This window comes from Salvia hispanica, chromosome 3 (genome assembly GCF_023119035.1).
Source record: "Salvia hispanica cultivar TCC Black 2014 chromosome 3, UniMelb_Shisp_WGS_1.0, whole genome shotgun sequence".
Taxonomy (NCBI): domain Eukaryota; kingdom Viridiplantae; phylum Streptophyta; class Magnoliopsida; order Lamiales; family Lamiaceae; genus Salvia; species Salvia hispanica.
Window position 1 is genome coordinate 14,009,763 of NC_062967.1, and position 15,209 is coordinate 14,024,971.

The following is a 15,209-nucleotide window of genomic DNA, read 5'->3' on the forward strand; positions in this document are numbered from 1 at the left end:
AACTGACCCCGTGGAGAAGAGGTTTCTTCATGACCTCCTCGAGAGTATGCGGGTTGATTTGGCGGCCGCCGCGGCAGAGGTGGCGGCCTTAGATGCGCCAGATTTGGGGGTCCCGGGTAGCGGCGAGGAGTAGAGTGAGGCAGGGGCTCGTGTGTGGAAGCCCGTTTTTTTCTTATTATATAATTTTTTTTTTAATTAATGTACTTTTTTTTAAAAATGAAATTAATGAATTTTTCCGTATATGTGTCGTAAATTTAATTCTGTATTCTGTGTTTAATTCCGTAAATTTAATTGTTTTTTAATTTTGTTTGTTGTGGCTAGCCTATTGCTTGTCCAGTTGCTTGTCCTGATGATGTGACAGGAGGAATTTTAGTGCTGATACTGTGGCTGGAGGAGTTTGTGGCTATCATATGGCTGACCCATTGCTTTTGGAGATGCTCTTCTTTAGGTGGTATTCAGTCTAATTTTCTTGTTAAAATTCTTTAACATGTAACAATATGACAATACCATCATAATGAGGTTTATATTTTTCCCTCTAGTATATTATTATGATTTTTAAGGGATTATGTTTAGCTTTTTCTTTTTATGAAATCAAAATTCCAATCTTAATATAGTTTTTTATGATTTTCTAAGAAAATTTAAATGCGTAAACGGGTGCGGGTCTGGACAAACCCGCAGACCCGTTTATTCAAAAACCCTTGCAAAACCTCAGAAATCAAATTGCACAGAGCATCTCCCATGGATGAAGCTAAGAGGATCCTGACTCACCACCGACTCGCTAACGCGCTCTACTCAACTCAGCGCTCCCCAGCTCTCTCCATTCGAAAACAGGTGACCCATGCGCCTCATTTCTCTACTTCCTTACTGGTAAAAAACCGATCTTTAATCAATTTCAGCTCCATCAATAAAGGCATCTTCTTTTCATCAAAACCCGAGTCAATTCTCGAGATATTTTCCTCCGATGATTGGCCTAAGAAATTGGAAAAAGGAGCTAAAGGATTCGAATTTAGCGTTAACCCACAAATCCCCCAAAAATGCATCGAAGTTCTTGAAATGGGCTGTTGGGTTTCGGGTTCGAATTCGTCGATTTATAGTTTGGTTTTGAGAATTTATGCGAATAAGGGACTGATGAAGGAGTTTTGGGTGACTATTAAGGAAATGAAAGAGAAGGCGTATTACCTTGATGAGGAGACTTACAGGACTATTTGCTCGACGTTTCGTGGCGCTTGAGGATGGAGCATGAGGTGACTGCTTTGAGGCATTTTTATGAGAAGTTGATTCAAGAAAATGTGATGGAGGATAGGGTGAAGGAGGTGGTTGAGGTGATCAAGAGCTGTGAATGGGGAGAAGAGGTTGAGAGGAAATTGGAGGAGATGGAGATTAAGGTTTCGGATAATATCATGTTGAGGGTGTTTAAGGAGCTTAGAGGAAAGGGTCACCCTTTGAGAGCTCATAAGTTTTTCAAGTGGGAATGCTGAGGGTGCTTTGTTGGGAGGAGTCGATTTCTGAGTCCTGGGGCGTGATGGAGGAGATGAAGGGTGCGGGTTTTGAGTTGGATATTGATACGTATATAAAGGTTTTGAGGCAGCTACAGAAGAATAAAATGGTTGGGGATGGTGTGAAGCTATATGAACACATGATGGATAGTTTCTTCAAGCCCTCGGATGCCGAATGCAGCTTGTTTCTGCGGGCAATTGCAACGTCTAGTACTCCAAATATTGATTTGGTGTGTAGGGTTGTGAACAAGTACGGGGCATCAGGGCATTCTTTCTCCAAACATATATATGATGGGATTCATAGGTCTCTTACTAGTCTCGGGAAGTTTGATGAAGCTGAGGAAATCGTGGAGAAGATGAGGGATGCCGGTTTTGAGCCTGATAACATCACCTACAGTCAATTAGTATTTGGTCTTTGTAAAGTGAGAAGATTTGATGAAGCTGCTGAGGTTCTTGATACGATGGAGGAACGAGGCTGTCCTCCTGATATCAAGACATGGACAATTCTAATCAAAGGGCATTGTGCAGCTAACGAGATTAGCGACGCGTTGGCTTGTTTCACAAAGATGACAGAGAAGGGCTTTGATGCCGATGCTGACCTCTTGGATGTCTTAATAGGCGGGTTCATGAGCCAGTCCTGATGGAGTTGGTGCAGAGAGCTTGTTTGAGGCCTTGACAGGCGACCTTCAAGAATCTGATTCAGAAGCTTCTATCTGAGAATAAACTCGAAGAAGCCATGGAGCTTCTCCGTCTGATGAAGAAACATAACTACCCTCCCTTTCCCAGAGCCATTTGTTCAGCATATTTCCAAATTCGGGTCGGTCGAGGATGCCTGGGAGTTCTTGACCGCGCTGAGTGTGAAGGAGCATCCGACTGTTTCGGCTTACCAGCATGTCTTCAAATCCTTCTTTAATAGTACTATAGTTTTTGTGATGCTTTTTGAGTTGTGCAAGCTTAGAAGTAGAGTGACAAAAGAACATTTTTTTTATCATAAGCTGCGGCTAAAGTTATACACTGAAGTAATCCCTCCCTAAAACTAGTACTAATGTCATTGAAGAAAGACGAAGATCAGTTCACTCGAGCATCTCAGAGCGTTCTCTTCTCGATGTTTTAAATCATCTTGTGCAAGAATTTTCCAGCTTCACAACTGAATGGATTTGCAAGAGCTGCGTGTGTCAACAAAAGAAGCTTCCTTAGCAAGCGGCCGCTCAGTCCCTGAAGATGAAACAGAAGAGTATAGTAAAGCAGACTTCTCAGACTTGTATTTTTGGTTATGCATGATATTTAATCCTCAGAGGATACTTATCACCATATATGTAAAGTAGAAAATAATTTGAGACATTAAGGGAGGGAAAATGGAAATATTTATCTTTGCATAATTGAGTCATTTCTCTTGATGTTTATTGCCATTTACAACAAGATTATGAATTACTGTTTTGCTCTATAATGAACAACTAAGAATACATTCAGCATTAAGTAAGCATTAGACAAAGTGAATCACAAGAGATAGGGCAACCGAATAATATCTACATCATAAATCACACGTTCAAAATCTATATTACTAATGTTTATTCAAGTGAAGTTTCTATTCTATCAATGTAGATGTAGTGAATGTGACATGATGCAACTCTATTTCGTTACTTTCGTACGGAGATAATCTCTGTAGTTTATTCTCTATAATTAATTTGATTTATGAATAATCAGAATACTTAAGAGTGAATATTGTGAAGTTATCTTATCGCTATAATATCACTGTTTGACCTTTCCAATATTAAAAGATCAGTATATAGAGATAGATATGTGATCAAATACTAACTAGATCAAATACTAACTAAGTTACGGTAATAACTAATAACTAATATCAATTTTGTATGTTAAAAATATCAACACAAAGACATAAATTTATCAATCTTCTTGTGTTGATAAACTAATGTTTTTGTGTTGATATTTAAATTTACATGTTGTATTGATATAATTATGTCTTTATATTGATAATTTTAATACACTGAATTGAAAGTTATTAGTTATTATTGTAAATTAGTTAGCACACTAACGCAACCCAGAGCTACCCTTTAATTGTATGATTTTGAATTGTATGATTTAAACAACAAATCACAACTAAACATATAACTGGTCATGAATGAAAGAGGAAAATACTAAACGTTGATATCTTTAATTTTTTGATGTTAGTGATTAATTATAAATTTTTACTCCCCCGTCCCACAATAAGCGAACACTTTCCTTTTCGAGATGTCCCACCTGAAATAAGTCACGTTTTTTAGCTAAACATGCTCTCTTTCTCTTTTTTCTTTATTCTCTCTTCACACCTCTACTTTATTCTCTCTCATATGATCTCGTATGATCAAGGAGAAGTTGATTGGATGTTCTTATCTGAAATTTATTCTATGATATGTGTTGGACATGAAATAGGCTGAGAATCTTGCGTTTTGACATATGCATGAATCATAGACATATAGAATCATTTGCTCAGTTCTCCACAAACATATCTCCTACATCAAGTATCTGCAATAGATTCTTTTTTTTTCCCCTAATTTTGACAAAAATAAAAACTTGTGCACATATAGATGTAAGAAGCTTCCACCCTTACTAAATATAACCATACAGCTCATTCATTTCTATAATTAATTAGAATGAATGAAGATAGTTAAGAGTCTTATTGAAAGATCAATTTCCTCAATTATTTTATTTTAGTGCTCATATTTTTCTAATTCATGAAGTAATGAAGAACCCCAGAATTCCCATGGGACATGACATATATTCCCCTATATAACTTGTCCAATTTCAAATATATTATACCAAGTTATTGGGTAGATTATCTTTTGATTAATTGTTTTCCAATTAAATCACGTTACATTCGAGTATACTAAAAGCGGAAAATAAAGGATGATATTCTAGCATAAAGTTAAATGCAATTTATCCTTCTTGGAATATAATTAATCACACTCCCAACTCCAACGCCTATATAAAGAGCTTCAAATATCTCCAAGTCTCTCAACACAATCCTTTCAAAATCCAATTTCAACAAGATAGATAAATTGGTTGTGTTTGAAAGTAATCAAGATGGAAAAGGTGAAGGAAGTAGTGGCACTGAGCCCCGTCGTGATATTCAGCAAGAGCGGCTGTTGCATGTCGCATACGATTATGATCCTGATACGCGGGTTTGGGGCGAACCCGGTTGTGTACGAGCTTGATCGTCTCCCGAATGGAGTGGAGATGGAGAAGGCATTGATTGGATTGGGGTGTAACCCTAGCGTCCCGGCCGTGTTTGTTGGGAGGAATTTTATGGGTGGATCACATGATGTTATGAGCCTCAATATCCAAGGAAAGCTCAAGCCTTTGCTAATCAAGGCCAATGCTATTTGGATCTAGCTAACCTACCTACACAAACTAATTATCACTTTTTCTTCTTCTTTTTTTTTTTTTGGCAACTACATAGGTATGTTGATCGAGTTAATTGAGAATAATATGCACAACAGCATTTTATGATTAGTCATCTTATAGACTAGTAGTGCGTGCAAGGCTTAAGAATGTTGAACATCAATTCTTTTTCAAAATGTTACTACACATGGATGTATATGGACGTTGCAAGATCTGCGTCGCGCATTGGATTTGTTGTTTAAGACCTGCAACATGTGTTGAAGTACGTCGTGCTCGGTCAACGCATTGTTTGACCAAGTCAAACGAGTAACAAAAGTTTTAATTTTATGAAATAAGTATATGACTGATCAGCGTTCTAAGTAGATGATTGCGTTAGTAATACATTAATTATCTCACATTGGTTATCCCAGTTTTGATTATTACGTTTTTCATTTTGATTCTGTATTTTCCAGTTTTCTAATCTTTCTGATTGTGTATTAATTCAATTTTACTTTGGGTTGTATTACACCTAACAAGTATGTTTCTATACTCATATACAAACACATAGAGATCATAGCCCTTTCATCTCCATGCAATACTTTGTTCAATAAACCTTCGAATGTTGTTTAATACTTTGATATGCTAACACTGTTATAAATACGTGGATAAAATCTCCCGGGACCCTTGGGATTTTTTTATTGAAAATATCGGAACCAATTCAACGCCAGGGGCCATTAGGGATAAGCAATTCGTCTATGTGTGTATTCAGTGAGTGCGTGCAGTGTGCGTATGGTGTATGTGTGTATGCAATTCTTTTAAATTTAATTCCATACCATACCAAACAAAGGATTTTGGATTGAAATATAATCCAATTTCTATTCCTACTCAATGTACCAAAAACACCCTTGTTGAATATACTTTGAAAAACCACATAAATTCACCTCACTCAACCATCAAGCCTCCATCCATCCCTCCACCACCCCTTTGTCTTCTTCACCCCGACTCCACACCCACATCGTCGTTTGTAATTCTTGTGATCTGCAATCCAGTATCGGAGCGCGTGAGTTTGTATTTATCTTTACACAAATTGCAATTATGCCGACATAGTATGTCACGCGATCATGCACCTATAGTACTCCATCCATCCGCGAATAGGAGTCTCGTTTTTTCATTTTAGACTGTTCGTGAATAGGAGTCCCGATTCACTTTTACCATAAATGGTGATAGGGTCCCACATTCCACTAATTTATTCAGCTCACATTTCAATTAAAACTAATATATACAAGTGAGATCCATATTCCACTAACTTTTTCCACCCACTTTTCTTAACATCTCTTAAAACTCGTGCCGTCAAGGAATGAGACTCCTAATGGCGGACGGAGGGAGTATTAACTAAAACTGATCTAATGCACTTTTACACGCTAACTCATGCATTGTGCACTATATATGATTTTGCGTTTTACCGACAGACAAATTTGTTGGTTAAAAACAACAATCCACCGGTAGATTTCCGTCGCTAGAATTTTTTTTTTGCTAACATATTTTACCTATATTGATGTGGATAAATCACTTTGGTCATGTTTGGTTGACGGGAAAGTAAAGTTGGCAAGGAAAATGATTCATGTGAAAATGAATCCCAGGAATATGATTCATGGTAACTTTACTTTCCTTCCTGTGTTTGAAAAATATCAAGATTCTAAATTTTAATTTTAATTTAAACACCCAACTAAAAATATACTGCTTATTACTTTTTTATTTATAAAAAACAATAATAAAATAAAAAATTATAATAAATTATTAATTACAAATAATAATAATTATATTATTATATTTATTATTATGATGGATATTTTAAATATGGATTGCCGATCACAATATATAATAATATAATTGTAATTATAGTCACATAGAATATTATACTCATTTATTATATTAATAAATATGATTGTTATTGTTATTATTATTATTATATTCATGTATATTATAATTGAATAAATTTAAATTTTTAAAATGTCAATACGACTTTATTAATTACTCCCTCCGTCCCACTTAAAATGCAACATTTAGGAATCGGCACAGGATTTTATGTAGTGTTGTTTGTGAGTTAATGAAGAGAGAGTAAGGTAAAAGAGATGAAAAAGTAGAGATAGAGTTGTTTCCATTTTAGGAAACGTTTCATTTTTAATGGGACAACCAAAAAAGGAAAACGTTGTATTTTTAATGGGACAGAGGGAGTAATTATTATTTATTATACAATTAATATTATATAATTATATTTTCATTATTTAATAAATTCTTAATTACTTTTATGAAATATTATAAAATATAGTTATAATTATGATTATTTTAATCGTAGTTATTTATTATACTGAAATTAAGTGCTATGTTTAAATTATTTTTAAAACATCATAATTTAATAATAATAATAATAATAATAATAATAATAATAATAATAATAAAACTAGACTATATTGCATTAAATATGTAAGAATCCTAAAACTGGGAAAAAAAATACTTAAGAAAAGTTAGGATTTAGAATCCTGGAAAGTTGTACTAACTTTCCTTGTTCTCGGATTCTGATTACTTTCCCAATTTGATTAAAAACCAAAACAAACACAGGAATTTAATATTTAGGAATCAGGTTACTTTCCCAGACAGAATCCTGGCAACCAAACGTGGCTTTTGTAAAATCTTTCCATCAAGACGTCAATGTCGACATGGTTTTCTACAGGATTTTGTTAGTCAATAAATAATTTTATTTTATTTTTCTTATTTACTCTAGTGTCAAAATTAAATTAAAGAGTAGACTTTTTCCTCCGCCACCAACACACTAAAGAGTAAAATTATAAAAGTGAGTATACTTTTATACCGTTATAGTGGGTATAATTTATCTTCCTTGCATCTAAAGGTATTTTCCATTTCATCTTAATTATTATATTTATATAATAGTATTACTAACAAAGAATCCCACAACTCTCGTGGATGTTTGGAACTGCTTTGGGGTATATTACCTTTTAACTATTTTCAGATTTGATCACGTTTCCAGACGTAAAAACATACTAAACGTGGAAAATAAAGGAAGATATTCTTGGAATTTAATTAATTCCACCACTACTAGCTAGCATGCTCTACCCCAAGTGATGACACATGAATATCTCATTTATAATCGTCACATTCCACAAAAAAAAAGAAAAAAATCCCACTCCAAAGCCTATATAAAGAGATTCAAATAACTACAAGTCTCTCAACACACACATTTCAAAATCAAATTTCTACTAAATATTTTTAATTGGTTGTGTAATTTCAAAGTGATCAAGATGGAAAAGGTGAAGGAAGTTGTGGCACAGAGCCCCGTTGTAATATTCAGCAAGACCGGCTGCTGCATGTCGCATACGATTATGATCCTGATACGCGGGTTTGGGGCGAACCCTGCTGTGTACGAGCTTGATCGTCTCCCGAATGGAGGGGAGATGGAGAAGGCATTGATTGGATTGGGGTGTAACCCTAGCGTCCCGGCCGTGTTCGTTGGGAGGAATTTTATGGGTGGGTCCCATGAGGTTATGACCCTCAATATCCAAGGAAAGCTCAAGCCTTTGCTAATCAAGGCCAATGCTATTTGGGTGTAATTGTCTAACTACACAAACTTGTCTATCACTTTTTATTGTGTTTTTGTTTTTGGCTACTATGAAGTTAATTAAGAATAAAATGTACAATAGTGTTTTGTGATAAGTTTTAGTTATGCATTGAGTGTAATGTCATCCTAATGCAGTCACATAAATATATAATCAAATTTAAACCACACATTGTGTAAACATGTGGCTTCTAGAATCTAGATCGTGACATTTGTATAAAGAAATGTGAAACTCGAAAATATTTCGGTAATCCTAATTTACCGACATATAACCGGCGAACATGCCACATCTTTGTCTTCAACATTGGTTGAAAAATTAACAACGGAGCATGTTCGTCAAAAAAAAATTATTGCTGGAAAATTACCATTTCTCATCCTGAAAGCCGATACCCAACGAGATTCACGGTCGATAAATTGAGACCGCCATTGACGGTGTTTAGAAACGACATTGTCCATCAGTATTATTTTTTGTTTGGTCTATATTTATTTATTTTGGATTTTATTTTGTGTGTTTGTTTACATGGTTGCTACGCCCTATTTCTAACACGATAACAAATCAACAAAGCACAATAGATACCAACAGAGTGTTTATTCAAACAAAATCAAAATTCTAGAGACTGTCAGAGGACTGTAGAGACTTGATTCATTTTATGCAATCTTGTAATATTAGCTAAAATTCTAAATTATTCGAGTTAGGCAAAATAAAGAAATAATTTTAATGTAACTATTTAATTTGAATAAAATCAAGCCTGATAATTTAATCTTAAAAGACTATCTTTCACCATAAACATACCATAATAATCATGCCAAGTATTAATACAATTTAATTTGTAATAAGAATTACTGTCATTATAAATAATGTAAGAATAAACCTAAAAACTAAACACTATTAAGTAAAAAATACTATCATAGGATCCTATTGATTAATGAAACTATATATCAATCGACTGATGAAACTGCATTAATTAATCTACTAAATGACCCTTCAGTAAATGGCCAGCTTATGTACATTATAAAAACTTACTACTCCACTTGTTTTGGTAAATCTTTTAGAGTGATTCTTATTTAATCATGGTATACAGGATTTTCACAAGATTTAATTAAATCACGTGTCGAAACATGTCAACATGCTTGAAGATATTCCTGAATATAGTGAAAGGCAAAACCCCCAAGCTTAGCTAGTTTTGTGCAATAATCGAATAAATCCCATTACAATTTGCATAACATATACATAACGCATATTAATATATTCCATTTGACCATTGCTACAAATTTATGTCTGATTATATACGTAAGATCGAAACAAAAATCTTCAATATTGACTTAGGAAAAAAAGTACTACTACTACTTTAATTTCATGATGTCTAAAAAGTAGTAGTACTATTACATTTATTTTTGTAATTGAGGTTCAAATCCTCTAATTATTTAAAGCTTGAACAATACTTCCATTCCAAACTAATTAAGTACCACCCAAATTTGGCAATACTACATAATAAAAGATACATAAACAATTGAAACAATCAAGAAGATGCAAAGTAGGAGTAATACAATAAATAGTGACAATATATTGTGTCATCTTCTAAGTCGATTCAACACCAGGACCATTGGATTTCTCATTGTCTGGACCTCTTGCTGTCGTCGTAGCTAATTTAGTCTGCCAAATAATATCACAAAATATTAATATAGGTATGTAAAGTAAAAAATTATACTACATCCTAGTTTATAATCAAATTCAAAAAATTGATATTTTATATGAGGACCAGAAACCCTAAATAACGGAAATGAAAAAAATAGGAAAATACAGTAAATTATCGTTTTCAACTTTTCGTCCATCAAACAACATTTGTTGACTAATTAGAACTCAAGCTGACGCGGAAAATAAAACTATACCTCAACTTTCATCTTTGGTACTTCAACATCACTTTCCTTAGCTGAAAAATTGATAATGAAATTAGTAAAGAGGCAAATTAAAGTAAAAAAATGAAAAGCAAATACATAAATAAGATTAATTAGTCTTACTTCCTCTGCTTCCACAAGATACAATGTCAACAAGATTACTTATTCCTTTCTTCATGTTTGCGACAATGCTCACCATTTTCTCTTTCTGGTATGTGTGTGTGTGTGTGTGTGTGAGAGAGAGAGAGAGAGAGAGAGATTGATGGTGATGAGGATGAGGATGTATGCATTGGTGAAGAGGATGCATGGTTTTATACATCAAAAAACTCATTCCCCCTTAGAAAATTGCACTTATTTTTAATATTTTATTGATGGATCATAGCTGTACATTTACGACCATGTTTTCAATTATTAAAAAAGAGGACAAATAAATTAATGCAACACAATAAGTAGTTGTTATATTTGTTATAATTTTGGTCCTAAATATACAACCAGAATATGAATTTGGTCCAAAATATTCATTTTTTAAAAAATGGGTTTATAACAAATGAAAAATATCGACGAAGTAGTCCTTTCCTTTTACGGTTTCGTAAAAAAAACTAACGGTCAATGCTAATTGTACAATGGTATAACCGTTAGTTTTTTTACGGAACCGTAAAAAAAAAACCACTCCGACAAGGATTTCATTTGTTATGGACCTGTTTTTAAAAAAATAAATGTTTTTTACTAAATTCATATTTTGGTCATATGTTTAAAACCAAAATTACATTTACTCTATTATTTATGTATTGGGTTAGATTTGAGAAACGGGCTAATATTCGTTAAATTTTAACTAGCTATTTCATCTTTTAAGTTATTAGTGTATGATCAAATAAAAAAAATTCCATTTGTTCAATTTAAAATTTTATTCAATTATTACGAAATTCGTTAATTTCTGCCCTTCATGCAGCATAAATTATATATAATCAAGTTTTAAAAAGATAAAGCGTTAATTATCGCATAATTATACTCTCCCTTTAACCCTTTTATATATATTTACCTTTTTAAACACCTTTATTGCCCACACACTTTTAAATTATATGGGAAGATATATTTTAAGTAGAAATGAATTTAGATCATTTCCAACTATTTATACCAAACTCAAACTCATTTTTGAGTATATGGTACACCAAAAGTAATTTTATTCCAACTATTTACACCAAATTCAAAATTTATATCATTTTTTAGTTTTTGTCTCACAAAATTTTTGCAGTAACACCATATATTAAGTGTGAATAAATGAAAAAGAGAATATTCCTTCTACGTTGTAAAGAATAATGAATTCAACTTGAATTATAAATATGAAATTAATTGAGATATGCATATCTACCATAAACCGAGGCAAAGATATGTACAGCAATTAATGAAATAAAATTTCGTGCAAAAGGATTCGTATCCAAAATGTAGGGTTGTTTTTTTGTTTCGTTTTGCTTAAAAAAATAATCAGGTATACGGAATAGATCAGTCTCCCAGATCATATGGGTTGGGATTTTATTTATTTATCAATAAATTAAGCTTTCATTTATTTTATTTATTCATGTTATTCGTGCATGAAAAAAGTATTGTTTTCCTTGAGATAGGTATGAGATTGAGAGCTGCACAATCATTTTATATTTCCAATAATTAACTTTGAAATTTTATTTTTTATTTCCTTGAAAGTGATTTATACATTGAAAATAATTTGGATAAGAAGATAATTAAGAACTATTAACAAGATAATTAAATTAAAAATAGGAATTTATGGTCAAAGAAAAATGGGTGTAGACCCAAGTTGAAACAATTAATATTAGAGTGAGTGTTGAAAGGCCAAAGAAAATGTGGAGTGTTATTGATTGGTTAATATTGATCGAATAAGTTATAGTTTTAGAGACTTATTGTAGATTGAGCTCTGTTGTTGCTATGTGGTATAAGAATTTGAAATTTTGAATATAATATCGTTCAACGTTCAGTCCTCACTGGCCACATGGATATCTATATATATATATGAAACTGAAAATAGTAATAGTAATTTTTAATGTAGATTCAAAGTATCAAACTAAATTATACTAAAACAAAATAAATAATGGTAAAACATATTGAATGAGAGTGGCGTTCATGGAGGGTGCTCAAAGAAGATAGTACATATTTCTATTAAGGCAACAATAAATAACACCATCCTAGAGTATATATTAGCCATTGGATCAGAAAATCAACGCAAAAGGTTTGACTCCCCGAGTATCATTACAAAGTACGTGAAATATCAATGCAGGGGTAGTTTCGCAAATGATGTAACAAACACGCCATTTGTTTTTGGTGGTTCGTAATTAATAGGGATCTCGCCCCAAATTCACGTCTATTAATAAATATGTAATTTATTTGATTATATCCACATTAATGTATTGTGTTAATATACTCGCGTAATTGTGTTGCTATACTCATGTCGTTGTGCTGATATTATATACTATGTCGACATCAGTTACTACATCACGAGGACGTTTTGTTGTACTTATGTTTTATTGTATATTGATATAGTGGCACATCTCTATTGATGGACAGGCGTGTCTATATAGATATATTGGTGTATATAGTGTGATTATGTTTTAGAAATTGCAATGTATGTATTATGTTGAAATACGAATAGATATTTTTAACAATCGTAATATGAACATTGGTATATATGCGATTCCATCTCCCATAAATAAAGAAGATTTGGTTACTTTGTTTAATTTGTTTAACAATTTCAAAAGGTTACACTTATACTCCCTATATAAGGCTATCAAATATCCAAATATAGTGGTCTAGATTTGATAGTTGAATAACTAGAACCTTATAATAAAATGTTGAATCAAAATATGGATTTGGTGAAGAATATTGTTCTCATTACAATAGTTTGTGATTTTTATTACAGGGGTAATTAAGTAAAATTATACTCCATAAAATTGAATAATTGATTAATGTTTTTAATGGATTTACTATGCTAATGGTATCAAAAAATTTCACATGTCAATATTTTTAATTAATTTAAATAGAAAAATGAATGATAGGTCATTAAACCAAAAGTATTTATGGTAATACCCTTAAAATCTGGGATATTTGCATTCTTATTGAAAGAAATCAACAGAATCTTTTTTTTTTTATCAAAACACAGAAGAAAATTGAGGCTGTTCCACACGAAAATAATTTAGCCCAGCCCAAACTGAAATTTCAAACTTTACCCTAGCCCAGCCCAAACAATTAATTCAACATTTTTACAAATTTACTTTTTTACAAGAATATAGGAGTACCAATTTTGCGAAATTCATGTGAAAGTGAAATCCTATATATACAATTTAATATTATCATTAATAAAGGCATAAAATTTAGTTTTGATATTATTTTTTTGCGGGGTACTTTTTTCCCTTTTTGTATTTGATTTGAAAATCAATATTCCCTTAAACCATATAAACTAAAATGTAAAAACATTACAAACCTATAATGAGTGCCAAATCCGGAAATTTTACATTAAAAAAAACACTTAAATAAACGAAATAGATATGGCTAAAACATGTACATATTATAGCACAACTAAGAAATTAACAATTGAGGGGGAAAATAAGTTTTTTTTTTTTCTTGATGGATATCATCTTCTAATGCGATTCAATCCCACGAGCACTGGAATTAACATCTGCGGATGGTTTATTCGGGGCATAATTAATCTGCCAATCAAAAAATAAATCGAATAATTAAGTATTACAAAAATAAATCAAACATTATTTTTACTAAGGTTTAAAGAAATCTAACATTATTTGTAACATTATTTCCGCCCAATTAAATCATGTAATATGATGATGTCCATGAGTCCCTCAGAAAATATAATAGGAGTATAAATGAATGGTCAATTTAAAATATTTCTAAAATGAAAATATTCGTACCTCTGCTTTGAGCTCTGGTGTTTTTGCATCATTTTCTTTTACTGAAAATAGATGGTGAAATTATTGCAAATATCGAATTACTAAAACATTAAATATATATTTAGACACAAGTTAATTAAAAAAACAAAAAGTCTTGAGACTAAATATTCTTACCACCCTTGCTGCCACAAGATACAATTTCCACAAAATTATGAAAGCCTTTCTTCATGCTTTCTACAATTTTCACCATTTCCACTTTCTAATATGAGATCACTTTCAATTTCAAACAAAACAGACGGAGAGAGAGAGATGGGGAGAAATCTTAGCTAATGAGTAATGAGTGAATAGTTTTATACTTTTATTTATGCAACTAAAACCTAACAACCAATATAGGCGTGTTTGAGGTAATTTCTACGAAGTTTCTTATTGGATTAAACATATATAGCTGTGCATTTACGACCATCTATTTTATTAGTTCACTCATGGAGATAATGGAGAATTTTAAAAGAATTTTAGATTCATAAGTTATAGTGTTCTACATAGGTAATATGTTTTTATTCTATTTAATCATGCTATATATGATTTAGAACTATTTTATTTAGAATATATGATTTCAGTTTCAAAATAATTAAAAATCATACTTAACAGCTAAGTTTAGTCAAAATTGGGATTAAAAATGTTGACTGCTACAATTTGACAAAACAGTTAGTTTTGGACCGATTGTGATCCGAGTTGAAATGTTTGGAATGCAAAAGGTCAAAAGATAATGTTTAGGACCAAAATCGTAAAATGAGCATATGTTCATGACCAATTTTGGCCTTACTCTTTTTGTAAATGCTAAAGAGATTACGAAATATAATTTCGTGACGAAGAATCCCAAAATTCAAACTGTGGAATAAT

The 15,209-nt window shown here is 32.1% G+C and overlaps 2 protein-coding genes, 2 long non-coding RNA genes and 1 pseudogene across 4 annotated transcripts; 3 read left to right on the top strand and 2 right to left on the bottom strand.

Annotated features, from left to right (window-relative positions):
* The first annotated feature begins 738 nt into the window (after positions 1-738).
* LOC125215845 lies at positions 739-2,855 on the top strand (annotated as a pseudogene).
* Positions 2,856-4,534: 1,679 nt separating this feature from the next.
* On the top strand, positions 4,535-5,006 carry LOC125210105 (monothiol glutaredoxin-S6-like). The gene has a single exon (XM_048109683.1). It carries the CDS (start codon positions 4,578-4,580, stop codon positions 4,884-4,886), a length of 309 nt encoding a protein of 102 aa, XP_047965640.1. The 5' UTR covers positions 4,535-4,577; the 3' UTR covers positions 4,887-5,006.
* Positions 5,007-8,163: 3,157 nt separating this feature from the next.
* LOC125210842 (monothiol glutaredoxin-S6-like) lies at positions 8,164-8,517 on the top strand. The gene has a single exon (XM_048110444.1). The coding sequence runs from the start codon at positions 8,192-8,194 to the stop codon at positions 8,498-8,500; it is 309 nt and encodes a 102-aa protein (XP_047966401.1). The 5' UTR covers positions 8,164-8,191; the 3' UTR covers positions 8,501-8,517.
* Positions 8,518-9,804: 1,287 nt separating this feature from the next.
* Positions 9,805-10,687, bottom strand: LOC125216756. The gene is made up of 3 exons (XR_007175452.1): positions 10,525-10,687; positions 10,396-10,436; positions 9,805-10,159 (listed from the first exon to the last, which is right to left on the bottom strand). It is a non-coding gene; the product is annotated as an uncharacterized LOC125216756 (long non-coding RNA).
* A 3,207-nt stretch (positions 10,688-13,894) lies between these two features.
* On the bottom strand, positions 13,895-14,668 carry LOC125216811. Its single transcript, XR_007175460.1, has 3 exons — positions 14,484-14,668; positions 14,331-14,371; positions 13,895-14,114 (listed from the first exon to the last, which is right to left on the bottom strand). It is a non-coding gene; the product is annotated as an uncharacterized LOC125216811 (long non-coding RNA).
* Positions 14,669-15,209: the final 541 nt, after the last annotated feature.

Coding starts and splice junctions, on each gene's coding strand:
- LOC125210105 (XM_048109683.1), top strand. CDS start 4,578: ATGGAAAAGGTGAAGGAAGTAGTGGCACTGAGCCCCGTCGTGATATTC.
- LOC125210842 (XM_048110444.1), top strand. CDS start 8,192: ATGGAAAAGGTGAAGGAAGTTGTGGCACAGAGCCCCGTTGTAATATTC.